This window comes from Tetrao urogallus (genome assembly GCF_951394365.1).
Source record: "Tetrao urogallus genome assembly, chromosome: 18".
In the NCBI taxonomy this organism is placed as follows: Eukaryota; Metazoa; Chordata; class Aves; order Galliformes; family Phasianidae; genus Tetrao; species Tetrao urogallus.
The window spans coordinates 510658-537639 of record NC_136831.1 but is presented as its reverse complement, the minus strand read 5'-3'; the positions used below and the strand labels follow the sequence as shown (position 1 = coordinate 537639).

At 60.1% G+C, this 26982-nt stretch overlaps 5 protein-coding genes across 5 annotated transcripts; all 5 read right to left on the bottom strand.

The window, feature by feature from the left end:
• Window positions 1-1076: 1076 nt before the first annotated feature.
• XYLT2 (xylosyltransferase 2) lies at window positions 1077-12669 on the bottom strand (the record flags this gene model as incomplete). The annotated part of the gene is made up of 11 exons (XM_079544347.1): window positions 1077-1399; window positions 1682-2015; window positions 2456-2651; window positions 2753-3015; window positions 3878-4054; window positions 4534-4750; window positions 4975-5055; window positions 5506-5708; window positions 6643-6818; window positions 7571-8039; window positions 12535-12669. The coding sequence occupies 11 exons, from the start codon at window positions 12667-12669 to the stop codon at window positions 1077-1079; spliced, it is 2574 nt and encodes an 857-aa protein (XP_079400473.1).
• Window positions 12670-13644: 975 nt separating this feature from the next.
• On the bottom strand, window positions 13645-16585 carry LOC306953350 (CMRF35-like molecule 8; the record flags this gene model as incomplete). The annotated part of the gene is made up of 6 exons (XM_079544244.1): window positions 13645-13758; window positions 14014-14142; window positions 14286-14338; window positions 14584-14690; window positions 15473-15608; window positions 16198-16585. The coding sequence occupies 6 exons, from the start codon at window positions 16583-16585 to the stop codon at window positions 13645-13647; spliced, it is 927 nt and encodes a 308-aa protein (XP_079400370.1).
• A 179-nt stretch (window positions 16586-16764) lies between these two features.
• On the bottom strand, window positions 16765-17589 carry LOC306953349 (CMRF35-like molecule 2; the record flags this gene model as incomplete). Its single annotated transcript, XM_079544243.1, has 2 exons — window positions 16765-17045; window positions 17202-17589. The coding sequence occupies 2 exons, from the start codon at window positions 17587-17589 to the stop codon at window positions 16765-16767; spliced, it is 669 nt and encodes a 222-aa protein (XP_079400369.1).
• Window positions 17590-18525: 936 nt separating this feature from the next.
• LOC306953485 (protein CD300H-like) lies at window positions 18526-20276 on the bottom strand (the record flags this gene model as incomplete). Its single annotated transcript, XM_079544396.1, has 4 exons — window positions 18526-18889; window positions 19044-19122; window positions 19626-19970; window positions 20243-20276. 4 exons carry the CDS (start codon window positions 20274-20276, stop codon window positions 18526-18528), a joined length of 822 nt encoding a protein of 273 aa, XP_079400522.1.
• A 1369-nt stretch (window positions 20277-21645) lies between these two features.
• On the bottom strand, window positions 21646-26220 carry LOC306953348 (CMRF35-like molecule 5; the record flags this gene model as incomplete). The annotated part of the gene is given in 7 exon segments (XM_079544242.1): window positions 21646-21668; window positions 21671-21869; window positions 21999-22075; window positions 22189-22373; window positions 22542-22626; window positions 23210-23614; window positions 26214-26220. Coding segments are annotated over 7 exon segments (981 nt in total).
• Between the last annotated feature and the right edge of the window lie 762 nt (window positions 26221-26982).

Below are 26982 nucleotides of genomic sequence, written 5' to 3'. Positions count from 1 at the left end.
GATGGAGCCGGCCGGATCTCCTTGCTTTGCTTTGTAGCCGGGGAAGCAGAGCAGATCCTGAGAGCGTCTGCTGACCCAGGAGAACAGAGCGGGCGGGGCCGACGGGCTGTGGCGCAGGGCAGCTGCCATCGCGTTGCATTTTGGCAGGAGACGCATCCCGCCCCGGAGCTCTGGGTGGAGCAGAGACGGAAGCCACAACGTCCCACAGCGGCTTCTGGGGCTCAAACCGCCCTCTGAGCCGTCGCACAGCGAACATCGGCGGCTCCGTGTTTGGCACAGTCGGGCAGCTGCCCTGAGGGCAGCGCGATGCGGTCCCTCCTCAGCCCCCAGCAGGAAATGGTAAACAGCAAAACAATAATAAAAAAAATGTAAACAACCCAGCACCCTGTCCTGCAGCACCAGGACAGCCAAGAGAACAAGGTATGTTACAGTCTCAGGGGACGTGGAGACGCGAGGACATCCCGGCCAACGGGGGTCTCGTCTCTATTGCACTTTGCATCATATATATTTCTATATATATTTATAAAAATACAAACTAAAGGGTTGGGGTCGAGGGGGTGAGATGCAAGCCCTGGGCCAGCAGCAGCTCCATGCACGGGGCAGGCTTTGACCTATCCTGCTCCTGCACGTCCCCGGAGTCCCCTGCCAGCCTTCCAGGGGAGCAGCCCGCGGCACCGGGCTGATCCTGCAGAGATCGAGCCTGGGCAGGGCAGAGGGCAGGGCGCTGAGCTGGTGCAGAGCCCGCCCCTGGCAGCCTTCCGTCCCTCCTCCACCAGCCCTTGCCACGACACCAAGGCCTGGATTGAGAACCACGCAGCTCCCGTCAGCGCCCCACGGCGGCGGGCACCCCAGCACGCTGCCCATGGCCGGCAAGTGCCCATTCCTGGGGGAGATGGCCAAGAGCACCTCCCCCTCCTCCAGAAGAAACCCGCAGGAGGATCCCTCAGCCCGGCACTTCCCCGTTCTCTTCCTCAAGTAACTTCGGTGCGAATTGCGCGGGGCGATGCAGCCTGGAGCCCCTCGTAGGGCAGTGATGCAGGACGGCCCCAGCTCCCACCGCCCCCCGGCTGCTCCTGCTACCTCAGCCGCCCATCAGGTTTGACGGGCCCCAGTTCTGATTTGGGGTCCGGGGACAGTGAGCTCCAGGAGGTTTTGCTGCAGAGCTCCAGGGAGGAGCAGGAGGATTCGCTGCCGACACAGACGTCCGCCACGGACCAGAAGGTGCTGATGGCACTGTCTGCCCACTCGTCCAGCGCCCGCCCCGTCAGCTGTGCTTTCCGTGCCGCCGCCGCCTCTGCCTCCTCGGGGTGCGGCAGGTTCAGGATCCCCCCCAGGCCCTGGAAGCTCTGCTCCATGTACTCGTTGCGGGGAGGCCCGCCGTGCAGCCAGCCGCTATCATCTGTGCAGGATGGGGACAAAGAGAGCCGTGAGCACTGCTGATCCCAGCACTCCGCTGCTCCTCCCAGCACCCTCAGCATCCCGGCCCCTTGCAGCCCATAGTCCAGCCCAAGGAACAGGGAGGCACCTGGAGGACGGATGTGGCAGACACATCGGCCTCGTCTGACACATGCGGATACACAGGCAGAGGAGGATGGCTCCTGCAGGCTGGAGGCTACCACGGGGGGAAGCACATGGGACTGCCTGCAGAAAGACCTCGGCCTCGATCCCAGAGCACCCTCACCTTTTCTGAGAGGCTGCCTGCGGTTGAAGGTCTGTGGCACCACCAAGAACTGGTTCTCCCCCAGGGGTTCCCAGAACTGGAGCAGGCGGATGGTCCAGATGCCGGGGCGCAGAGGCCGGTTCAGGGGTGGTTTGTACTGGGTGAATTCAGTCTCAGCATCCACCGTGATGTCGTAGGAGGCAGCAATAACATACGTGGGGTCAATCCACACCACTGTGGCTGTCAGGTTGGGGCCTCGCGACCACTTCTGCATGGCCATCGGCTCGTCAAAAGGCCCCATCAAGCCTCCAAAATTGCGGAAGAGCCTTTCCTTGGGATCCCACTCCGTGCCCACCTGCAGGGACAACAGGCATGAGGCAGTGGGACACTGGGCAAACAGATGCTACCAGCTCGGGATTTGTGCTTCACCATCCCAAACCTGAGAGGAAATGAGCTTTGCAGCCCAAAGCGACGCACACCCACCCTGCTCTGCTCTCCTGTCCGCCTGCACCACATCAGTGCCAATCCAGCTGCATGTAATGCCCTCTGCAGCCAGAGGTGTTGCCACCAGCTGCCTCAACTCCCCCCACTTCAAAGATCCCTTCAAAGCCTTTTCTCCACTGTTCAGCTCCAAACTGAAGCCAAACTCCTGGACAGAAGTTCATTCTCAGCCATGACAATGGCACTGTGCCCCTCTGCCTCACTCAGTGTGCAGGTTTGGAGAGAAAGAAGGGCAGCACGGTGTAGAAAAGCTCAGGAGGAAAGCAGGAGTTCTGAGGGAAACTTTTCCCATACCTCAAGGTTCTGTAACCGGTTTGCCTGTCCTCCATGACCCGCCAGCTTCAGAGCTCCTTGGGGCATCATCCACACCTCCAGGGACTCTGCCCGGCCAGTGGCTGAGTTCTGCACTTCCTGCATCACCAGGTAGCCCTGGAAACGGTCGTCATAGAAATACAAGTGAACACTGGATGGGAAACCTCGGGGCTCAAATCTGGAGAAAGACAGAGGTTGCACAACTGAGCGTCAGCATCCTCCCAGCACGACGTGCAGCCGCCCCTCAGAGCCTGGGCCGAGCCACGGTCAGTGCCCCACCTGCAGAGCTCCTCCTGCTCTGGTGCCACCACAGATGCTGCTTTGCGGAGCCCCAGCCTGGAGAAGCCCGTGTAGAAGGTGAGGGTGACGTCGCTGAGGCCGCTGAGCCCATCGACGCGGTCGTAGACGTTCTCCCAGTAGGCCTTGAGGGCAGGCGTGCTGGGGGGGTAGCTGCCATACAGGTGGGTGTCCAGGATCTCCAGCACCTCCTGATTCACCGTCGACTCAAACTTGCGGGCAAAGAAGGTGGGTCTGGAGAGTTGCTGGAACAACACAGTCATTTCTAACAGCAATGGCGGCTTCCCCTCCGCCCTCCCACCTCAGCAGGGCGGCCGGGTGTGGGGCACAGGGGGAAGAAGCGTGCTAGGATCCATTCTGCCCCATCTGATGGTGCAGGCTAAGGAGCAGCAAAGCACAGACTGTGTGTGGGATCCTCTGTGGCAGGACCAGTGGTAGCAAAAAGTATCGCTACTGGTAATGCAGATGGGTTCCAATCTCTCCCACTGCCTTCCCCTCTATGTGCTCACAAGCATCCACTTGTCATTCACCCCTTATCTGTTGTATCTGGCTATGCTCAGAAGGGCTCCCATCCACCAACCTGCAGAGTCCTGGCCATGTGGCACAGCTTGCAGGATCAGTGCTGTGCACCATGGAGTACTGCAGCCCCTCACTAGAAAATCCCACCGAGGGACAGAGATCTCCCAAACCTCCACCATTCAGTTTACATCTCAGCTTGCTGAGAGCACAGGAGGATGTCAAAATATTTTGTCCTACCAAAGATGACAGCACTTTTTTCACAGGTTTTAAAGAACAGATATTTGCCCCAGTAGGTCTGCAAAGAAAGAGCAGGGAAATGGGAAAGAGTCTGGGAAAAGGAGCAGCATTGCAAGCAGAACCTGGCTGCTAGGCAGGGCAGTCAGCACAACCCCGCCAACAGAGCGCTCAGCCACATCTGTGCTGAGCCCCACGGGGGCCGGAGAGCCAATCCTGCTCCTGTTCCTGCTGGGCCGGGTGAGGCTCGTGCAGAGCAGCTGGCACTGCATCTGCAGGGGAGCTCAGAGGAGAGCCGGGACAGAGAGAGGGAGGAGGGGAAAGAGCAGGAGGAAAAAGGAGGATCTTTTTCACCTGTAGCCGGAGGAAGTCCTGGGGTTTGAAGTCATTTGGGGAGCACCCGCACCAGTCGACTATGTGTTTATATTGGCACTTACAGCCCAGCTTGCGGTTCCAGTTGGTCACGCGGAGGTTGTTATCGACCAGCGTCTCGCAGGCGTGGCTGTTCTCCAGGACCGTGTGGAAGAAGGACTGTATGGCAGAGAAGGGACAGAGACACAGGGGGGATGGAGGGTGGGTGCTTAACGGAGCCTCTCACTCACAGAAGAACAGGGAGGCCTGGATTGCTCCCAGTTCCCAGCACAGGGCAACCCACAACGTTCACGCACATCACTCCTTATCCAGCCCACAAGTGTCTGGACCCAAAGCACAGGGCTGGATACAAACGCAACCCTTGGCAAGTCTGCTCCTCCGCCCCCTCTTTCCTACCAGCAGTCACAAAAGCTGCACGAGCAGAACCTGCAACGCTCCTCCCAGCTACCTGGGGCAAGGATGGAGCGGGGCGTTGTTCAGAACAATGGGAAGAAAGTCCCACCAAAGCCAGCACCATCTTTTGTCCGTTTCTTGGGGAGAAGGAATAAGGCTGAAAGAAGAAGGCAGCTCCCACAGCGAAGGCAGCTCTGAGCTCCCCTGCCTGCAGCCCCGCAGCCCAGCAGCCCAGCAGCACCCACCTCGGCTGGCAGCAGCGTGTAGGTGTAGAACTGCCGCAGCTGGGACACCAGCTGGTCGTCTGCATACACCACGTACTGCACGAAGCTGCGGGTCAGTGAGAACCAGTCGGAGCCACCGTCCACCACGATGCCCTCAGGGATGTGCCGCTCACCCAGCCTCCACATGTGGGAGTCACACTCGTGGAACAGGCGGTCCAGCCCCTGCTTCTTGATAAACCTGGGCAGAGGGACAAACACGAGGCGTTAGGGACGCCACCCGCTTCGCCAGGACACAGGCGGATCTCTTGCAGTGTAAAACCAGTGGATTGACACCAGTGAGAGGGCTGGCTGCTCAGCTCTGGCGGCTGCAGCTAAAACAACTCCCTGCACAACTGATCTGTTTTTTTCCCCTCGCATCTCCCCACTTTCCTGCTCCTCCCCTTGGTCTTTAACTGGGATTACCTGGCATTATCTCGGCCGTGAGACTTCAAGAAGTTCTTGTCTCGGTATTTGGACAGGAACATCACTAGCTCCTCGTTGGTCCTGACAGGTAAATTAGAAAGTGTTAGTGGGATAAAGCAGCCCAGTGAACACTCAGGCTGCAGCAGCCGTCAGACACAAGGAGCCTCAGGCTGCCTGGTAGGGGCTGACTCGGTCCCTTATTCCATTGCTGGGCAGACGCAGCCTCTGCTGCCTGGCACCTGCTGAGGTTTGCAGGGCTGGTGCACATCCATGTCTTCACATGTGTTCACGTGCACGTTCTCCTGCAACACCAGGCAATGGGAAAGCACGGCCTCTGAGGTACTGGCTGGGCTCCTCTACAGAGACGGGACCAGCCTTGCCCTGAAGTATCATCACCAGCACGTGGGTGCAACTCTAACCTCTTCTTCCTTGAGCTCCCTGCTCCTCCCAGCAATGTTACTCCCAAGGCTGCTGGGGAACCACGCAGCCCGAACCCCTCCATCATCCTCCCTGATCCAACAAGGTCCCAACCTCGTGGGGTAATCAGTGGCACTCAAGTTGATGAAGAAGTCCCAGGGCCACTCGGTCAGCTCCAGCAGGTCCTTCATGCTACGCAGGTACATCTTCAGCAGGCTGGCGCCTCCCCAGATGGTCACCATGCGCCAGGGCGTCACACGGATGTTGGGGTAGTGCTGGGCCAGCTCCACTGCCTCTCGATGGAGGTAGTTGGAACGCTGCAGGGGACAAAGCTCACGGTCAGCGAGCACTCCTCTTCCCAGGGCCCTGTCCTCCTCACCACCAGCCCTGCTCCGTGTCCTTCTGCCCTCCCACTCCCCTGTCTGCCTTCCTGAGCAGTACCAAGAGTCAGACCCTGCAGCTCTGTGGTGTCCCAGCCCACACCACAGCTAAACTTCAATGCTGCTGCTCTCAGGGGTTGAACTGGAAACTCTGGAAAGGGCAGCCAGACCCCACCTGCTGCCAGCATCCCCCCATGCCCCCAGACCCCAACCCTGCTGGCAGGCTGGGCAGCCCACCTCTGAAGGGCTCTCTGAGCAGCAGCAGCCACGATCTGCTGTCTGCCCAGGGCACAGCAGCCCCTTTCATTTATACTGCTGAAACAAAAAGTGGGCAGCCAGAACAGAGTTGCCTGCCTGATCCAGCTGACCTTTCCCTTCCACCAGGCAAAGTGACGTCTCCCTGGGATCTTGGAATCTATGATCTATGGAATGGAGAGTGTTTTGGCACTAGCCATACCTTTGGGCTGTTTTAGGCTGTTGCCAACGCACAGAAATAACAGAGCAGAGAAGCAGGGTGTGAGCACTGCATCTTCTGGGCTGGAGTACAATCTTTCCCCTGCCCACATGAAAGGAAGTGGCACTGGAGGAAGGTGAGCACAGACTGTTTGCTGCTTGTGGCCCCAAGGGCTGAGACCACTCTGCTCCAGGCAAGGGTGACAGATTCTACTATTTCTGGGGAGGCAGAAACAGTGGGAGAGTCACAGTGATGACAAACACCACCCGGTCACTTCCTCCAGTGCAGGAGATCCTATACAGCAGACACAGCCTTGTCTTCATTTAGTCTGCGCCCTCACCTCTACGGACTGCTTGGGTGATGGATCCAGACACCATTAGCACGTCCTCTCCCTTCTTCCCTCCCCCCTTCACGTACCTTATCGACGTGGATGTAGAAGAAGTGCTGCTGGTGGTACACAGCCTTGATGAGCCGCTTCAGCTGGCGAATGGCCCTGCCGTGCACCACCAGCATGTAGGCGATGCGCACAGGGTTGCTGGGGGGCACCTGCTGCAGCCGGCTCTCATCCCACTGGATCACAGGGCTGACCTTGCCTGCATGAGGAAGCGAGGGCTGTCAGCAACCTGATGGCTTTGGCTCCAGACAGCACAGGGCATGCCACTGCCCTACCACACACAGCAAGGCACCTTGGCACGAGCAGTCCCTAGTGTAACACTGACAGGAACGTGCTGGGAAAGGAGGGGTGCCCTCCTATAATGCAATGGAAAGTGCAGCAACGACAGCAGAACAGCAAGAACTCAGGTCACAGCAAGTGAGAATTTACTCAAACACAACAGCAGCAGGGGCAGAAAGAGAAAGAAGCTGCTTACCTTGGGAAGGCCTCAGGTAGGCAGGGATCTCTTAGAGACCCCCACGCATCCACTGCCAACCCTTGAATGAGGGCTGGGAAGGGGTGGATCCTGGCTCCATCCCTGCTGCTCAGTCAGGTACACTGCATGCACCTGAGCTCCCCTGGGTTGGCCCTGCCTCCCCACCAGGTGCTCCATCACTGGCTCAAGCCCTGACTTAGCATTTCCACTACACCTCCTCTGGCTTTTCAAAACAGACCATTGCACCTGGCTCCAATCCCTAAAACTGCTGCTGCTTGGGATGAACAGCCCAGTTTAAGTAGGCTGGCACAGCTTTAACTGGATTACAGAGGCGGCGGAAATTTGGGAATCAGCAACAGGTTGAGGCAGCTTTGGGCCCTGTGGGACTCTCTGGCTGCATGAAGGAGGGGGCCCACCCATCTCACCGGGATGCTCCAGATGCCCACAGGCAGCCTGGGCACGTGAGCAGGACTTACCGGAGAGCGGGCAGTGGCGAGGCACAGACTGAGGCATGAGGCTGCCGGCCCGGTGCAGACACACCACGTTGGCAATTTCCTGTTGGCACTGCTTGCTGCTGGCTCTGGCCAGCGCCGAGAGGGCATCTTTGCCCGTGATCTCACACTTGGGGGTGAAGCTGTTCTCGGTGGGCTGCGGAGCCCCCTCCACGCTGCCTGTGTCACCCTGCTGGAAGACGGCCAGCTGGGCGTCCCCGCGCGGCTCCGTCAGGTTCCTCCGGCTGGAGTCCGGTGCGGCTGGCAGCCGCCGTCCCACTTTGTGTCTCGCTGTCACAGCTCTCACCACCTTTGACACCAGAGCCCCGGGGCTGTCCAGCCGTCCTCGCCATCGCCCGTGCTTCCGTCCTGCGCTGCCCCGGCGCCCGGCAGAGCTGTCAGAGTCCTTGGAGCCATCGCCGTTTTCGGGCAGCCTGGCTTTCTTCTGCCGCTCCTGTTTGAGGTGGATGCAGAAAAGGACACAGTATTAACTCAGGCCTGCTGTTGATGCGCTCAGAGCATCCTTGTTCCCAGTGCTCAACGTCTGTGTCCCACTGGAGCCCAACAACCAGCATCTTCTCTGCCATCCTCAGGACACACTGAGGCACAGCAGCGCTGGCTGCTGCAAGCAAGGGAGGCACGGGTAACCCTCACGGCAGTGTCTCCTCAGGGCTGAGCAGAAGAAGCCCAGAGCAGTGATCTGACTCCTGCCCCCAGCAGAATAACTAGCTTCATGTACAGCAGCTCAGTGCTGCAGCATGTCTGGTGCTCCAGCAGCAAATGAGGCATCACTCCAGTCCCCACCCAAAACCCCCAACTCCAGCCCCACAGCACCTCCCTGCACGGTGCTTTGCCTCCTCACAGGGACAGACCCCAAGCCTCTATGTTCCAGCAAGTGACACCGCTCTGCGGCCCCTGTGGCTGCAGCACCCAAGACAAACAACCAGGACATTGCTCCAAGGTCCCCTCTGCCTTCCTGCCACACTGCAGGGTCTTTTGTGGGCAGAGAGCAGCAAGGACAGGCACAGGGCTCCCCTAGCTGGTGGCTGTGACTCTGCCAGCTGGCAAACAGACCAGCTGCTCACTGTCACAATCACACTGTGAGCCCAAACTGGCTCTGAAGCCCAGCTTATCCAAGGGATGGAGTCCCACACAAGAGGCAGCTATACTTATTGGGATGGAAAGTGTAAGGGAAGAACCTGTTGTGCTCCCTTCTCCGTTTCCTGGCTTCCAGTGCTCACCTGGAGCGGATGCAGTGACTGCCAGCTTCTCTAGAAATCCCTTTAACAAACCTTCCCAAGGAGCCAAGTGTGTGCAGAGGGAAGTTAATTGCACTTCATTACCTCTGCCAGGCTGGCTGATTAGCAGAAATGAGTTAGACGTGGGAAGAGCGAAGAGTTGTTCCTGGACACATAGGAGTCTGGATGGTAGCAGTGAGGGAGGCAGCTGCAGGGCCAAGGAGCGGAGCTGCCTGCGGGGTTGGCATGACAGACACCATCAGATGCACTCAGAGCCCCTGAGTTATTCTGGCCAGGGCTGGGGAAGGGCTTTAGCTGGCACGGCCACCGGCACAGCACCAACCGGTGTCACCGCAGGCAGCGAGACCTGCTGGGAGCTTCTCTGGGGGAGCAGCATCTTCTGAGGGATGCACAGATGCTCACGGAGATGGTGAGACCAAGTTAATTTGCTGCACAAGCCTCCCTGCAGGCATAGCTGCCAGGAAGGTCACAGCCAGGAGAAATCACGCTGCGCAAAGGCTAGAAAGCATCTGGCAAGACCTGCCTGTTCCAGCCAGCCTGTGTGAGCAGCCGACAGGCAGAGCCAGCACGCTGTCCCTGAGCTCCCTGTGCTGGGCTGAATGGTCTCCCCACAGCCTGCAATCCTCAGCCATGCAGGAAGGGGCCGCAGGGCTGCGTGGCTCCCGCAGGGCTGATGGTGAGCAGGGACAGGTGAGCCCACTGCCACGCAGCCAGGCGCCACCGCCAGCCCCTGACAGATGGGAGCAGCTCATTAGCACGGCACAGGCCCGTCTGTTTGGAGAGTTATGGACCTGTTTCCTCTGCGTGTCACAGGAGCAGGGAGTCAGAAAGTGATGAGCAAAGAGTCTCCTCCACAGACTCAGCCCAGCCCTGCAGGAAGACCCTCTGGCCCTGCCAGCACGCCTCGGCATGGCGCCCACACACAGCACCCCACGTGTCCCCTGGAAGGAACTCAGCTGCTATTCACAGCAGGGAATTCCTCAGAAACACCACCAGCCTTTCTGGAGCTGCCAGCTAACAAACTGAATGGCTTCTAATTACTGCACCACAGCAGAGCCATCCCTCCACCCAGCCAGGCAGAGAACAGCTTCAGCCACGTTGCTCTGCTGTATTTAGGGCTCGTGCACAGGACTCTGGCAGAGCTCCTGGGAGCGCCAGCAGCTGCCCGTCCCTCCTCCCTGCACACATGGACGACTCCAGCCACCTGCCAGCGGTCACTTCCTCCATCCTGCATCCCCACTGCCTCCACTGAGGTCTGCACGGTGCCATGGAGCCGTGGGCAGGCACCCAGACCCCACCTCCCTGGAGCAGGGCTGACCTCGCACTGCCTGCCAGCTGGCGACTAAAGCACCACGTCCCACATGCAGGGCGCTGTGGCCATCGTCCCCATGGCACCCTTCCTCCAGAGCGGCACCAGGATGCCGCATCCCCATGGCCCATTCCCACATCCCATCCCTCGTGCCTCCCCCGCTCCTGCAGATAGAGCCCAAACTGCTGGGAAAGGAAGGGCACAGGGACTGGCTGCCCCAGGAGTTCTTTTAGAAAGCAGTAGGTGAGCTTAGGATCACAGCCTCTGCATTGCCGGAGCTTCTCAGCACAGATGCCAAGTCCTCCTAAGCATCTCCTCCCTTTTTTGCAGGACACAGAGGATGCATCCATCTGGGCCTCCAGGTCCTGGATGCTGCAGAGGGCCCAAATACACATCAAAAAACAGTGATGAGAGAGAGGAGCAGAGTTAATGACACCTGGTGTCCTGCAACATTCCATGTGGGCTTGACTGACCCTGGTGCCTGTCAAATACCAGCTCTCATCAGGAAAAACCAATGCCAAAATGTTCCAGAGTCACTGGGGAAACGTGAGGTTCAGGTGCTGTTAGATCAGCCAGCAGCAGGTCCTTGAACTCATGATTCAAATGGACTCAATCACAGCTCCTACAAACAAGCTGGCTGGGGAAAAAAAAAAAAAAAACAAAACCCAAGAAATCTCAGCAAAGCTGGAAGAAAAGATGTTTTGTAGGAAGCTTCTCTGGAGGCTGCAGCACATGGATGACAGCAACACTCCAGCACCAGAGAGGGGCCTGCTGCCTGCAGCGAGCACAGGAGGGAGGTGAGAGCACGAAGACGTGAATGGGCTGCAACACCTCTCCTCAGTGACAGCTCCTCACCTCCACCCACAAAGACGCTCTGTGGTCGTGTGCTCACTCCTGCGAGTCACAGTTGGCTTGTGGTGGGGATGAGCCAGGCTAGAGCAGTGTCCATTAGTGGGAAGGAGCCATTTACTCAAGCAATTAGATCCCAGAGTTTCCCAGATCCATCCAAGCCTGCAAAGCCAGGTACTCCAGGGAGAGTTCTGCCTTCATCTCTACCAGAAATACCCCAGGGAACAGTGGCTCCTCCAGGTCTGGCCAAAAGCAGAAACTGCAGGAGGGCACAGAACCAAAGAGCTTTGTTGTCTTTCTAAAACAGTTTACTGCATTCTTCCCAGCTTGCTGATGGGTTTGAGCTGTCAGTGAAGTTCATGAGGCTTCTTGCATTCTCCAGAGAAGCCTCTCCATTCCCATCTTATGAGCTGTGAGATTGGTGGTGGCGAATTGTCCCCAGTACAGACGAGGCTGCCCACGGCCAAACCTGTCAGTGCCCAGCTCGGTGCCGGGGGAGGCACGAGGAAAGCAGGAGGAACAAGGAGGCTGCGCAGGGCAGGAGCAAAGGCAGGCAGAGCTGATGACAGTGGCACCAGGAACTGCCTGCCCAAGTGATAACGGCAGACTGGGGAGCAGCGTAGGCCGGTGCAGAGAGAGAAAGGGCAGCTGGGATGAGTGTCCAGCCAAGGTCAGGGAAAGAGGACGGGGCTGTCGGTCACACCTGGCTGCACAGCTCACACACTCACAGCATCTTCAAATCAAAGGTAACTCCGTGTCCGCTCTCCTTGCCACATCCCGGTTCTGACTCACTGCTGTGCTCACCCAGCCTTGGGGCTGGCGATCGACCTGCTGGCCGTGTGACCAACCCACAGACCTTCCTCCTGCTTCCTTGCAGTGGCTGCTCCATTCCTTTTTGCCCTCGGGGGAGAAGTTTCTAGTCCAGGGAAACTCCTGCGGCCGCAGGGGCGGCTCCAGCAGCCAGGGAGGCGGCAACGGAGCGAAGGTGAGGAGCTCCTTTCCTTCCTTTCCTTCCTTCCTTCCTTCCCCTTCCCTCCCTTTGTGCTCAGCGTTACGAGCCGTCGCTGCCGCTCGCCCCCTGCAGCAGGCCAGGCCCGGGCACAGCGGAGCGGCTCTCGACAAATAAACGCAACGCCACGAACGGCCCGGAGGCGAAGAGCTCCGCCGGGAGGTGGAAGCGACGACCGCACGCGCCGGCCCTGCCCGCAGCCCCCGCCTCAGCTTCCCGTGCGATCGCGAGGCAAAAGCGCGGCCGGCGCCGTCCCGAGGCACGAGAAGGTCGGGGCTGCGGGCAGCGTCACACGGGCACCGCGCTCCGCAGCCCCGCGCTCCGCTCCGCGCCTCCCCTCCGCCCACCGCGCAGACCCGCGGCCCGCAGCACAGCGCCCGGACCCTCGCGGCCCCAAACGACCCCGCAGCCCCCGCCCGGCCGCGCCCCGAGCGGAGCCTCCGAGCCCACCGGCGGCCGCGGCCCCGGCCCGCCCCCCGCCCCGGGCCCGGCCCGTTCCGTTCTCCGTCCCCCCGCTGCGCACCTCGGCCGGGCCCTCCTCGTCGAGGCCGGCGGAGCTCCAGAGCACGAGCCCCTGCAGCAGGAGGATGGCGAGGGCCGTGGCCACGGCCAGCCGGTACCGCCGGGCCAGCTTCCGCACCCGGGCGCTCGCCCCCATCGTCACGGCCGCTCCGCCGGCGCGGGGCGGGCTGCGGCGCGCACGCGCGGCCGGAGGCGGGCGGGGCCAAAGGCGCGGGCACGGCGCGCGAGCTCCAGGGGCGGGGGCGCGCGTGCCGGAGCGCGTGCGCGCTGCTGAGGAGCGGACGCGTGTGCGCGCGTGCAGCGGTCCCTTCCTGCGCGTGCGCTGCGCGCGTCCACGTGTGCGGTAGGCCGTGCGCGTGCTCGTGTGCGGGGGCGCGCCTCGCGTCCTCGCGGTGCCGCCGGAGGCGGAGGGCTGCAGGGCGCGCCGGAGCTTTCCGGCCCCACGAGGCGGCTGTGCGGGTCTCCGCCCCGTCTGTACTGAGATCTCGGGCGGCTCCTGGCCCCGCAGCGCCCGCTGTCCCCCGGCAGCGGCTCTTAGCAGCTCTTGCTGTGAAAATTACCCCCAGATGCGGTGGAACGGGGCCCGGCTCCGCGGAGTTATCCACGGATTCACCGAAGTATCAGCTGCGTTAATTGAGAGAGATGTTTTATGGAGCATAATGCGTGTGGGCGCCCGGGAGTAAATGATGGGCTGAGGTGGGGGGGCTGAGCCGCGGCCCGTCAGGGTGCGCTCCCAGCGGGGCCGTGGGGCACGGAGCCGCCCTGGGGAGCGCGGGGATGTGAGCGGCTGTTTCCCAGCGGCCGTGCGGGACGAATGGGAGCATCTCTGCCGGCCGCCCCCCCAGCAGGGGCCGCACAAATGCAGGGACCATTTTCTGCTCCCAGCACGGTTGCCACGTGGGGCACGAGGTCTCTGAACGCAGGGAGTGACGTTGTCGCCTCTTGCTCAACCTCCTCCTGTCTTGGTATCGAAGAAGCAGCAGAGCCTAGGAAAGCAGCAGCTCTGACATGCAGCCGGTTCCTGGCTGCCCCACGCACTGTCCTGATGCCCCCGAGTGGGTCTCAGCGTCCCAAGCAGCTCCCAGCAGACAGCAGTGCTGGCTCCCCATCCTCACTGTGCTGCACGCTGCTGCCTGGGAGCCATGTTGGCATAGAGCTGTTCCTGCTCCTCGGGAGGGATTTTGCACACCTGTTCATAAAGGCTCTCTGTACTCCCTTTTAAATCCTGGGAAAAAGAGGGAAAAAATATAAAAAACGATTGGCATGGTTTCTCCAAAGAACATCCATCTGCCAGAGCCTCTTCCACCCTTTCAAGCACCCACTGCAGCTGCAGGACCAGAGAGCAGGAGGGCAGCCTCGTTATCTGTGGCAATTATCCACCTGTAACCCCCCCATCTGACCCAGCCCTGCCCCACACCAGGTTCCCCCATTACAGCCCCCAAGCGAGATTTCTTCCTGCTGCCTTCTTGAGCTTTCCCACCTGCCACGGCTTCTTGACCTCGGAATATTCGGTGGCTGCCTGTGGGGATGCAGGGGCAGCCCTGACGTTGCTGTACGGATGGCTCTGCTCCGTGCCCGCGTGGCTGATATCCGCGTACTGCAGCACCTCCTGCAACCAAACAAGAAGAGTCGGGGTGCACTTCCAGCACCTCCCATCCCACTGCCCTCAGTGCTGGGATGGAGGCAGGAGCACAGAGTGCAGCGCTTCCCCCCTTCCCGCTCAGCTCCCTGGGCCCGTGCTGTTCGCCTTACCGCGTCGGCTGTGCCACGAGTGCTGCCCATCTCGATGGGTGCTTCTGCGAGGGCTGCGTGAGATGCAGTCATGGTCAGACAAAAGGGAAAGCAGAGGAACAGCAGCGTGTGAAACCCTGCGCTGCTGCGGCCAACCTCACCGCAGAGCAGGAAGGGACCCGGGGCGCCTGGCCCGAAGCAGCTCTGCAACAAACGCAGACCCAGCAGAAAGCTGGCGGCCCTCTGCCCCTCCCTGTGCTGGCACCAAAATTCACACCAAATCTAGACAGAAAAAGGCACTGGTGACAGCTTCGCTCACCCTTCTTCCTCTTCCAGGACAGAATTACCAAAACGGTAGCAGCAAGTGTGAGGAAAAACAGAACCACTGCGATGCATGGGATGAGGATGCCCATGACTACGTCCAACCTGCATGAGGAAAGAGTTTCTGTTCTCTCACTCTGCTCAGCAGCAAAGCCAGCAGCAACCACTGCAGAGCAGGCATGTGGTCAGCTGCTCCTGCTCACTTTGCTCTCTTTGCTCGGCTTGGTCATGGCTGTGGGCAAAGGGCTTGCCTGGAGAGCAAGGGAAGCAGGCAGGTGGTCCTCGGCCTGCAAGGAGCAGCAGCAAATGGGACACCGTTCTGAGAGCTGCAGCACCTCCAGTGTTTTAAGAACCACTTATTGCCACTGCCTCTCTATTGTTCTGCTCCGGTTTGGATGCATTGTTTGGTGACCTGCTTTGCTGCCAGCAAAGGCACAGTCACTGTGTCGAGGGGACAGGTTTAGAGAAGGAGATCACCCATACTGATGGGAACCTCAGCCTTCCCCACATCTTGCATCACCTCCGAGAGACGGAGGAAAAGGGAAGCTCTGCTGCTGCCCCTTGGGCAGCCCCTGCGAGGCCATGTGTGACTGCAAAGCAGAACAGCATCCAGCTCAGCGCACAAGCGGCTTCCCATAAGCAAACACCCCTTTGAGATATGAGGAAGGAAATGGGATCGGCGGTGCAGCCCAAGCTCTCTTCTCACACAGCCATGACCTGTTGCTTCCTCCTGCTGCTCAACACCAGCAGGCAGGTGTGTCTCTGCCAGGTCCCACATTGCTGTCTGCACTGAGCAGCTGTCTGACAGGACACAAGGCTGCCTTCTGAAGGCAAAGGCAGGAGGTGCAGGAGGTCTAAGCCTGAGTGTGGGCCTGAGTGGTACTCACTGCCCTTCATTGAGGTCTCCGGAGGAAGTGGGGCGTGCGGTCTGCTCTGCAGTTTCCTGCTGGGAAGGCGTACATGTGGGGCCCGAAATGGAGCCAGGGGTAATGGCTGATGTGGAGGGTGATGCTGAGGTAGGACCTGTGAAAGAATAGGAAGCGCTCAGCACATCTGCCTGCCTCCATGGGAAATGCTGCCGTCTGGGAGAGTTGGAGGTGATGCACTCAGAGTCGCCCCAGGGACACGGAGTCCCCTCTGCACAGAGCACACAGCCACAGGGCTGAGGCTCTAAGCCCCCTCCCCAGGGCTGCAGCGGGGCCCAGCAGTCCCAGTCCCCCCAGCACACACACACACCCCAGCAGTGGTACTGCATGGCCCTGATCTGGGGGTCTGGTGCTCCTTGGTGGGAAATGGGGCGGGAATGAGGGACTCCGTGGTGGCACAACATGTGGGCCAGGGGAGCACAGGGAGAGCCAGTGGGATCAGAGCAGAGTGAAAATGGAGCATGAGAGCAGGGTGATGCCCTGCAGAGAGGGGGTAGCTGAAGGAGGGGCAGAAAAAGGGACCGTACCGAGACCCCTATCATGGTGGCAGCCTGCACAGCCTGGTGATGCATCCCAGGGCAGCTCCATGTCGGGTGCCCACCTCCTCCTGGCAGCTGCATCACACAGCCCTGCTCCTGGCACTTCTCCTTGGGCATGGGGGAAACGTCAGACCCACAGGTACTGACCTGGCAACACGATGACCCGCACCTCATCGGAGACATCCATCTGCCATAGGTGTGTTTGCACCCCGCAGCGGTAGGTGCCAGCATCCCCCGCAGTCAGGTCCCTCACGGTCACAGTGAACACCCGCGCCGCGCGGTTGTCCCAGATGGAGCTTCGGCCCCGCTGAGCCCAGGGCTGCTGCTCCGACGTGATGACGAGGTAGGATTTATACAAGCAGGTGTTAATCGTCCCAGGGTAGCACCAGTATTTCGGGTACTTCTCGTACCCCTTCTGGTAGGAGCAGGACACCGAGAGGGACCCCCCGATGTACCCCTCCACGGTGCCGGGTCCGCGCACCGCCCGGCCAGGGAGGCACAGAGCCGCGCAGCAGAGCAGCAGCAGCAGCCGCATGGCCGCACCGGCTGCGGGACGCCGGGGCCGAGGAGCCGCGGAGCTCTGCGTGCCGCCGCCCCCGGGGCCGCTCCCGTCGGACGGGCGGAGCTCGGGCCCCGCTACTCCCTCCGCCCCCTGCACCCCCGCGCGGCGGCCGGAGGGAAGCACGGAGCCGGGAGAGGGGCCGGAGCGGAGCTTTATTGCGGGGAGAAGCGGTGCGGGGTCGCGGGGCGCGGCCGGGTGCAGCCGCTCCGCAGGTTCAGCCGCAGCACGGCAGCGCTCATGGCCAGCAGCGCCAGCACCTGCAGCCCTGCCAGCAGTGGGAACAGCGGCAGCGAGCCGCGGTGGTCCGGAGCGGTGTCCGTCCCTGGAGCAGTGTGTGTCGCCACGGCTGGAGTCCCGGTCGGAGCGTCCGTCCCCATTGGCAGCGGCTCTGGGGTGATCCGAGGGAGCGCAATGTCAGTCCTCGATGATGGATCTGCAAAAGCACGCAGCAAACTGAGCAGCCCCCGACCCTCTCACCTCTGCATCCCGTTCCCAGTTCATCTCACGGCCCTGCCCCAGCTCCTGGTGTGGTGGTTGTGGGTTTGGGGGCAAAAGCGCTGTGCAAAGCGGGGAACAGGCAGGGACTGACCTGGCAACACGGTGACCCGCACCTCATCGGCGACATCCATCCGCCATAGGTGTGTTTGCACCCCGCAGCGGTAGGTGCCTGCATCCCCCGCAGTCAGGTCCCTCACGGTCACAGTGAACACCCGCGCCGTGCGGTTGTCCCAGATGGAGCTTCGGCCCCGCTGAGCCCAGGGCTGCTGCTCCGACGTGATGACGAGGTAGGGTTTATACAAGCAGGTGTTAATCGTCCCAGGGTAGCACCAGTATTTCGGGTACTTCTCGTACCCCTTCTGGTAGGAGCAGGACACCGAGAGGGACCCCCCGATGTACCCCTCCACGGTGCCGGGTCCCCGCACCGCCCGGCCAGGGAGGCACAGAGCCGCGCAGCAGAGCAGCAGCAGCAGCCGCATGGCCGCACCGGCTGCACTTCTGCCCCGGGCAGCCCTCATGCAGATCGTGCTCTGTGCCTGCCCTTCAGGGCTGTGCCTTCCCCTTTCTGCTTGACTCACGGCCAGGCACTTGCAGAAGTCGGACTGCAATGTGCAGTTCTGGTTTCCTCTGCTCTCAGTTCATTTCCTTCATCTCTCTGTCACCAGCAGCACTCAGTTCCCACCCCCCGAGCCTCGCTGCCCAGCTTCCACCCCAACACCACCCTCTTCCATCACAATCCTGTTCCTCAGTTGTGTGTCTCCAGGCCTTTCCTAATCCCCAGACCCCATCCCCCGCAGCTCCAGTCCCTCATGCACCTTGCCGTTGCCCTGGAGGACAGGTTGGGCTCAGCATGCCCATACAGTGGGGTTCCATCAGGCTGATGGGGTTCCCCCAGCTCCGTTTGGGCAAGTTATCTTCTGTGACACAAAAAATGTCCTGGCAGAGGACACAATGTGCACTGAAGGGCCCCACATGAATGGCAGCACTGCTTCTGCTGCCGCCAAGCACAGAGCATGGGAAGGAGTGCGATCCCTGGTGGAGCTCAGCAGCGGATGGATGCAGAGCCATGGATGGGGTGCAGCGAGGGGAGGAGGCAGCGCTGCAGCCAGGTGTGCTGTGAGCCCTGGGCTCAGGATGGGCAGTCCTGCCATGGGAAGACACAACTCAGCCAGTTGTGGGTGTGTGGCTGCATGGGGCAGGACTGAAATTGTGGGCAGCTCAGTCAGGCTGCAGTGCACGGCTCCCATGTGACACCATGCCCCCCGAGCTGGGGCTCCCTGCACAGCAGCACAGCCCCACACGTTTGTATTGGCAGCCCCTGGAGCCCCAGCCAGTGCGGGAGACAGACAGACAGACAGACACCTGCAGGATACCCAGGCTTTGTTTCAAAATTGGTTTTTGGTGGCACCTCAAGCTCAGCAGACACGAGATCTCTGCACAGAAATCCTTCCCTCATGCAGCTTGGGGGGCATCAGGAGGGGCTGAGGCTTTGCATGGAGAGAGCTTCCTGATGCTGAGCAGCTGCAGTGGCTCAGCCCTGGCAGGGTGTGGAGAAGGGGACCAGAAGGATGCTGTGGTGCTGCCGGGGGGTCAGGCTGCTGGGGGGCCGAGCTGCCCGGTGCCGCAGTGCTGCTGGACTTCTCAGATTGCTGCAGGTTTTCCCATGGGCTGCAGCTCCTGTGCCACCTCCTCAGCCACACGGCCCCGCACAGCAGGGCCAGGATCGCAGGCACCTTCACACCGAGGACGAGCAGCAGGAGGGTGATGTCGAGCTGGGACCTGGGGAGGAGAAGCGAGACAACAACAGAGCTTGTACCAGGTCTGGGCAAGGAAGATGCAGGCTGCAGCATCCCCGTGCCCAGCCTCCACCCGCTCACCCTGCGGGATGCCTTGGGAGCGTCCACAGCCAGTGTGACCCCGAGCCCCAACTCACAGTGCTGGAGGCTCCTCGCAGCCAGTGGGGGATGGCTCTGCCTTTGGCAGCGGGTGCACATCGCCGGCCTCGGCTGTGGCTGAAACGAGTGCAGAGAAGGCAGAGAGTCAATGCAGGACCCCCACAGCCCATCCCTGGGTCACCATCCAGGGACCTTGGAGGAGATGGAGGGGGTCCGTGGCCCCTGTAGGGCTGTGGGCATCACCCTGTGCCGGCCCAGCACCCAGCACAGCACTGCTGCTCGGGGTCAGCTCCATCCCTGTGGGCGTAAGGAAAGTGCTGAGAGCTGCAGAAAAAAAACCACAGTGGAAGTACTGATGGCACAATGCTCTGAAATAGGATGTTTATGTTTTACTTGGAGAAATGTTATGCAAGAGAAGAGCATCACTGCTGTGATGTGGTGCAGGCACACCCAGGAGCCGGAGAAAAAGAGTCTCTGCTGGAGAGAACTGGAAACCTTAAGGGTGGGCTCAGAGGAACAGAGACATTACCAAGGAGGGAGGGAGAGGTTCTGCTCTGTGCAGTGCTTTCCATCCTCCCTCTGCCTCCTCCAGCACCAGCCCCGGGCACCCTCTGCCTTACCCTCAGACACGAGCACCTCGGTTTTGTGCCACCGATTGCCTGTGATGTGCCACAGGGACTTCACTGCCCCGCAGTAGTACCAGCCCGCATCCTCCGGCATCACATCTCTCATCGTCACCGTGAATACAAGTGCCGTGTGGTTGTCCCTGATGGACACCCTGCCCTGCGTCATCGCCGCCTCTGAGCCATTGGTTTGGGCCATGTAGGAGCAGAAGATCTTGAAAAAGTGTGGTTTGCACCAGACCTTGGAGTGGAGCTTGTTGCCCAGCCGATAGCTGCAGGACACCGACAGCGAGCTGCCCCGGCGGGCCGTCACCTGCGAGGGACCTGAGACCGCCCAGACACCTGCAGGGGACAGGAGAGGGGCTGTGAGCTCAGCCAGCGCTGAGGGATGTCCCCAGCCTTAAGAACAGAGCCCCCAGTGAGCACGGTGGCAAGCCAGAAGAAGCCTCTTGAAGCAGCAATACAACGGGTAGCGCAGGCTGGAGTTGTCTGGGTGCTGCAGCTGCCAGGGGAGGATGGCGGCAACAGAGCTGTGCCCCACAGCGTGGTGGGCACCCCTGGCTGCACGGCTGCACCCCTCTGCCTCCCCTGACCCAAATATGACCCACACTTACCTGGGAAAATCATCCAAACCAGAATAATCCTCATTTTTCAGCTTCTCCCTCCTGACATGGACCTTTCCCCGCGGTGATTCACAGAGCTCCTGGCAGACGGAGCAGGCTGCTGTGTGCCCAGGAGGTTCCCAAGCCTGTTTCCCTGGGCAATGTTTGCTTGAGACCCTGTATGTCTTTTTTAAAGGCATTTGCTTCCTTCCTCCTATCCGTGAGTCACTCTGATCTCATGACCCTTCTCTGGAACCACCACCAGTTTCCAGCAAAGCACCATAATGCAGAGAGCTTTCCCAGCTGTGGTGCCCATCCCAGCAGCCCGGAGGGATTTGGGGTCCCAGCAGAGGGGCTTTTGCCACCCCCAGCCCCGACTCAGTGCAAACCCCCAGCGCAGATCTCCACTGCTGGCACAGCGAGGGTGGCTGCCTTTGTTTGGTGCATCAAGCAGAAGTGCCTTGCTTCCCCAGAAAGGTGCCTTTTTTGGCACAGATGCGGTTTCTGGGTGACATTGTTTTTCTCTCTAAATGTTTCCAGCAAAATTTCAGAACCCAAACAGTCTGCACAAAGCACAGCTGTGCCCTTCCAGTGCCTTTCTTCCTCAGTGCCCCTTGAAAAGACCTCAGGGCAGCTCCTTCCCACCCTGCCCGTTTGCCCCACGCTCTCCCATGCCCTTCCCTGGCACAGAAAGAGGAAGCTCTGCTTTTTGTTCCTCGTAGCCCCATTCCCAGGGACCTGGGGCAGTTTGGCTGTGAGCGGCTTCCACCCTTCTGGCCCCAGGTCACTGCACACAGCAGCATGTTCTAAGTTCAAGATGTGGCCGATGACTGCCAGCATGCTTTTGCTGATAAAACTCATGGGGAATCCTGGGCAGTGAAGCCTCAGCTGCTGCCCCATCCCCATTCACCTCTGGCTTTCCTTGCTCCGTGTTCTTTCCGTTCCCCTCTCCCTGCTCACCCTGTCCAGTCCCAGCACCAGCCGTGTGCCCCGTGGTCCTTGTTTCACTTCAGGATCTTCATCTCTCTGCACTGAGCCCTGTAGGGTGTTTCTTTATTGCTGCTTACATACACCTAAAGCAACCCACGTGCTGCCAAGCCAGGAGGATGCCCCGTGCATCAGCATACAAAGGAATGGGGATCTGGGTTCCTCCCATCCTGGGGGCACCGCTCAATCCACAGCAGCAAAGCAGAGGAGGGAAGCTGGGCTGGAGCAGCGTCAGAGCCCCATGGCAGAGGCCGTCACACTGCTGAGACTGCAGCGAGGACACGGGGAGGGGGCTGCTGCTCTGTGCCCCGCTCAGAGCCCACAAGCGACGTCCCATAAGGACTGCAGGGAATCCTCTCGAGCATCAGCTGTTGATGTAGACTCCGTCGTCCCCCAGCTCACTGCGCTGCTCCTCTGTGTCACTGCTGTCAGTGCGGGTGCCCTGGGGGTTGCCGACCTGTGTGGCCCCTGCCCGTGCTGCACAAACCTCCCTGCAGCGCCAGCACTGCCCGGGCCGGGCTCTCACCTTCCTGAGGTGCAGCTCATTGTCGTAGATGCCGTTCAGCTCTGCGGTATCGCCCGGCTGTTTGGGGGCTGCGAGGCCTTTGGTGCGAGGCGGTGGGGTGTCCCCAGCAGCCTGTCCGGCACCGGGCTGCAGTTTGGGTCACGGCCCCACTCGTGTCCCCACTGCTTTCAGCCCTGCCCCTGTGCAGCCGCAGCAGCCTGGAGCTACAGGGGATGTTTGGGGGGCTGTGGCTCCATGGGGCAGTTGTGCACTTACCTGATGGTGCTGCTGTGCCTGCACTGCCAGTGAGCGCAGCTGGGAGCTTCCCACCAATCCCAGGGGTTTCTGTAGGGCTGGAGTTGGGGAGAAGGGAGCATCAAAGCTCACATTCCTCAGGGAGGTAAGGCTGGGATCGTGCCTTGTCCCCTCTGGGCAGGGAATCCTAGTCGTGCTCCAGTGCCATTACCTTCCTTACTTCTCCTCCTCCGCAGGGCGTGGATGAGCCCAGCAGAGCCAGCCACAGCCAGGAGGAACAGCAGCAGCACGGTGGGCAGCAGGACCTGCAGGGCTGGCCTGGAGAGGTTGGGAGGAGAGGAGGGGGGCTGTTCCTGACCCTTCTGAAGGCTGGTGTTTTCCTTCTGCAGCCCCGCACTGTGGGATGGACCACAAAGCAGGGCAAGCAGCCTGAGATCACGCTTCAGTCCCTGCTGCTGCTTTGCTCCAGAGCACATGGGCTCCATCGTGTGTCCATGACCCACCATGCCGGGAATGTGGTGCCCAATCACTGTGACCCCACCGCCCTCCCTGCCATGGACTCACCCTGCAGCAGAGATGTTCGTAGTGTGGGGGAACTCCGTTGTGGTGTTGGAGAGCCAGGGCTCAGGGCTGGGAGCTGTGGGTATGGCTGCATCAGGGACGGCCCTGGTGGGAGTTGTGCCCTGGAGGGGAGCTCAAGCCCCTACACCTCAGCTGGCAGGAGGTGAGTGCTTACCCCTACCCTGCCCACATCCCTGTGGGATGCCATTCCCAGCATCAATCTGACAGCCATGAAATGGAGCTTTCCCAAAGCTGGAGGAGTTGGATCTGCCCCTTTTCCTCAGCTACAAACTCAGACGTTGTGTCACAGCCCTGCTTTCGTTTTCAGAGGCCCTGCAGGCTCTCTGGCTGCAGCACTGTGGCTCAGCCGCAGGCTCTCGCTGCCGATTTTAGGCAGCGGATTTCCGTCCTTCCTGTGTGCAGTTCATGCTGGAGAGCAGGCAGCCACGGTGCTGCAAACCCTGCACGGGTCTCCAGCACTCCGCATCCATCTGTGAGCACCAACCCATCTCCTGCCAACCCTGCTGCTGCTTTACACCGGGTGCCAACTGCTGTAACTGCAGCAGGGCTGAGGGGCTGTTCCCCACATCACCGTTCCTTCCTGGCGCGACCCAGCGGCCCCCCGCCCTCTGCCCGGCACAAACACGAGCCAACTCGATGCCAGCGCTCACCTGGTCTCACCCTCACGGTGACCGGCTCCATGATGTCCCTGCCTGCCCGCTCCACCCCGCACCAGTAGCTCCCAGCGTCCTCCATGCAGAGCTCCTCCACGGTGAGCAGCACCACGCAGAAGACGTGGTTGTCCGTGATGGAGACGCGGCCGTTTTGGCGCGGCACTTCTCGCCCCGCAGTCTCCACCACTTTGTGGCAGGAGCCCCGCGCGGCCCCGCGGCACCAGTACTTGTTGTAGCCCTCGTAGCCCCTCGCGTACCAACAGTGCAGGGAAAGCGTCTCGCCCTCCCGGCCGCTCACCTCCCTGGAGACAACCAGAGCCTGGCAAACTGCAGAGAATCCCCACAGCACCAAGGGAGAGAAACGGCACATCAGTGTGCGGGCCGCCTTCCCCCGAGGAGCTCCTGCACAGCAGAGAGGAACCGGCACCCGTCGGGGGCCCTGGCTGCCTGCTTATCCCCACAGGGCCGAGCGGCCGCCCCGGGGCTGACGCCCAAAGGGGAACCCGCACCTGTGGGAGCAGCAGACCCGACCCCTCAGCTCTGCCCATCCTCACCTGGGAGAAGGAGCCAGCCCCATCCTGGCCGTACCCCCATCCTCCTGCTCCACCCCACTGGCATCAGCCAGGAGCACGGTGTGCGCTGTGCTGCAGTGGGACTGAGAGGATGCTGAGATGGTGCGCAGCTCTGCTTTTCTGCGGCTTCCTTGTTCAAATTGAGTTACAGCCCACAGCTCTGGTTGGGTTATTTTTGTCTGGGAGAGCTTCACCCCAGGGCTGGGGATTTGTCTGCTGTGGGAAATGAGCCTCCGAGTGGCTTTTTTCAAACTGACCCACCTGGAGGCGTTGAGGCCTTGTGCTCGGGGTCAGCAGGGAGGGGAGGCAGCAAAGTGCAGCCTTCCCTGAGCCTGACTGGGGTGTGAGGATGCAGAACCCACAGAGCACAGCGGGGTGGCACGGGGGGACCTCACCCCACATCGCTGCTGCAGGGGCAGCACACAGCACTGCTGTGAACACCAACGCATGGCAAATGTCACACATTTCTACTTTCTCACAGAGAGACCTCATGGAGATGGACTGAAGAGACAGGGCAAGGCCTTCCATGCTGTAAGAGGGAGCTCTGCCTCTCTTTTCATTCCCCTGAACCAGAGAATTGGAGAAGCTCAGACACCAGGATGAACACAAGCACATGCAGAAGCGCCAACACAGGAGCAAGCCCCGACACAAGTAGGGCAATGGCACTGCTGGCTGCATGTGAGAGATGCTGAAATATTGAGACACTGAGGTGTGGGGAATGCCCGAGTTCTTCATAAACCAAACAAAGGCATCAGCTGACCAGAAACCACCGGGCAGGAAAGGTGGTGAACAAGTGAGGCTGCACTGCTCTGTGTCTGCACGCGGAGGGGCACAGAGGCTGCACGTGCTGCTGGTGTGGCACAGGCTCAGAGGCAGCGGCTCTGCATGGAACACAGCACAGGGTGAGTGCCTACAAAAGCATTCGCTGATGGAGAATTCCCAGGGCAGCCCAGTGACCTGAAAGCAGTCAGAAGCATTTCTTCAGAAAGCTGCTTTTCTAGAGATCATGGGAGTAATTTTCCAAGCACATCCTTGCTGCTCTCATCAGATAAGAAGTATTGCTTCCCCTTCATTTTCTGTTTCAGGTTTGGTTTCTGGGACGGATGCGGTCAGAGAAGAGCCGGAGTCCTGCGCTGAGCAGTGAGGAGCAGAGCAGCTCAGGGCAGGGCTGCTGCCTCAGAACGCAGTGCTGCTGAAGCGCTGCTCGGTGCCCAGTGATGCATCCCGACAGGCACAAAGCAGTGCTTTCCTCTTGGCCACGTTTGGAGCTGGAGCAGAGCTGGCCATAGGGCCCTCCTGCAGCCGCTGCTCTGTGGCCGTGGGACAAGGATGATGCAGTCAGACCTCTGAGATGTGCAGTGGGTTCTGCCCTGGCAATGGCCTTAGCAAGAAGACTGCAAGCACTGCTGGGATGGGCAGAAATTGACTCAGCTGATGCACGATTGTGTGAGAGCTCCCGGGAGCCCTGAGCCAACAGCTCCCATCCCTGCGTACCTCACAGCAGCACCTCGGCTGTGTCAGACTCTCCTCTGCTCTTGGCTTCAGTGGCATTTCCTAACCCCAGATTCTCTTATTCCGTCTGGTGCCTTTGAAAAACAGTCTGCACTTTTCAGACAGCACTTTCATGTTCTGCTTTGCACACTTAGGTGGAATTGTCCTGCTGAGATAAGGCTGAATGTTGCTGTAGCTAACGCGGCTCTGTTGGCTGATGGAGCACACAGCATTTGATCGCTCTGTTCCGCTGCCATCTCTGATACCCCAGATAAACCCAAATCATCCTCAGATGTGCTGATTTAGCAAAGCTAGCAAAAGAGAGATCCTTGCGGGCAGCATTGCAATGAAGGCCTTGCTGTGGGCCGTGCCTCGGGCTGACTTAGCCAGAAAGGCTGTAAACCAGGGGCTTGTTTTTGCAGCGAAATTCAGGAAGCAAAACTTAACAGATGCAGCAAGGAAAAGATCTGATTTTTCCTGTTTTAGTAGAAGGAACAGCTTCATAGAATCATAGAATTATAGAATCACCAAGGTTGGAAAAGACCTAAAAGATCATCCAGTGCAACCATCCACCTATTCCCAATAGCTCCCACTAAACCATGTCCCTCAACACAACATCCAGCCTTTCCTTGAACACCCCCAGGCTCGGTGACTCCACCACCACCTCTCTGGGCAGTCCATTCCAGTGCCTGACCACCCTTTCTGAAAGGGCTTCAGCAGGGCTCACACAGCATTGCACAAGCAGCTCAGTGGACAGAGAGACAATTAATGGGGTTGGGCAGCAGAGAATGAGTGGGAGTGGGAAAGGGAGACAGAGCAGCAGGACGTGGACCTTACAGTGCCCAGAACCTTCCAGAACCTTCTAAGGGCAAATAGACAAGTAGATGATCAGAGGTATGGCCTGCCAACAAGCAAGGCCAGGCAATAGGCAGGCTCACTTGACATCGCTCCTGTCATTTGCAGTCCATCTCCTCTCATTTCACTGATCTGCACTGATTCCAGCTGCTCAGCACCCACATGGGGCCATAAAGTGCTCTGCGGCCACCAGGAGCCTCTGCTCAGGTCTGTGAGGGGCTGGAAAGGTTGGAGTTCTATTTCATTTTATCTTCTGAGGTGGGGAAAGGCAGTCCTTGTGTAAAGGACAGGGGGTGCTCCGGGTGTCAGGCAGCCGAGCTCCAATTAAGCTGCTGACATCACTTATCTGTAACAGTCAGGTCCTCAGCAGCCATAAAGTGCCATACAGCCTTTGGAGCAGCGCCCATCCGTGCTGCTGGAGAGCTGTGTGCTTCTCACTGCTCCTGCCTCCCTTCTGCCAGCGATCCGCGCTGTCTGGTAGAGCAGCACCACGTTTGGCAGTAGCACAATGAAGGAGGAAAGCTCTTCTCCCCTGCACTGTCAGCCCTGCAGGGCTGAGCACATCCCCACGCAGCGCCCATGTGGGACAGCAGAGCCCGGGGCCGTGCTTCCCGCCGGCTCCTCCGCTCCTCACTGCTCTCCTTCATGACTCAGGAAATGAGAACAAATATTGCTGGAACGGAGAGCAGCCAGAGAACGTCCTGCAAGCCCTTCCTGCAGCAGAGATGTGCCAGGAACCCCCACCCTGAAGTGAGCAGGCCTGCAGCTTCATACCTGGTGCTATTCTGGGGGCTTCACGCCTCCTTGTTGGGACAAGTTCCTGGCCTTGGCCAGCCCCAAACCCCTGGCACA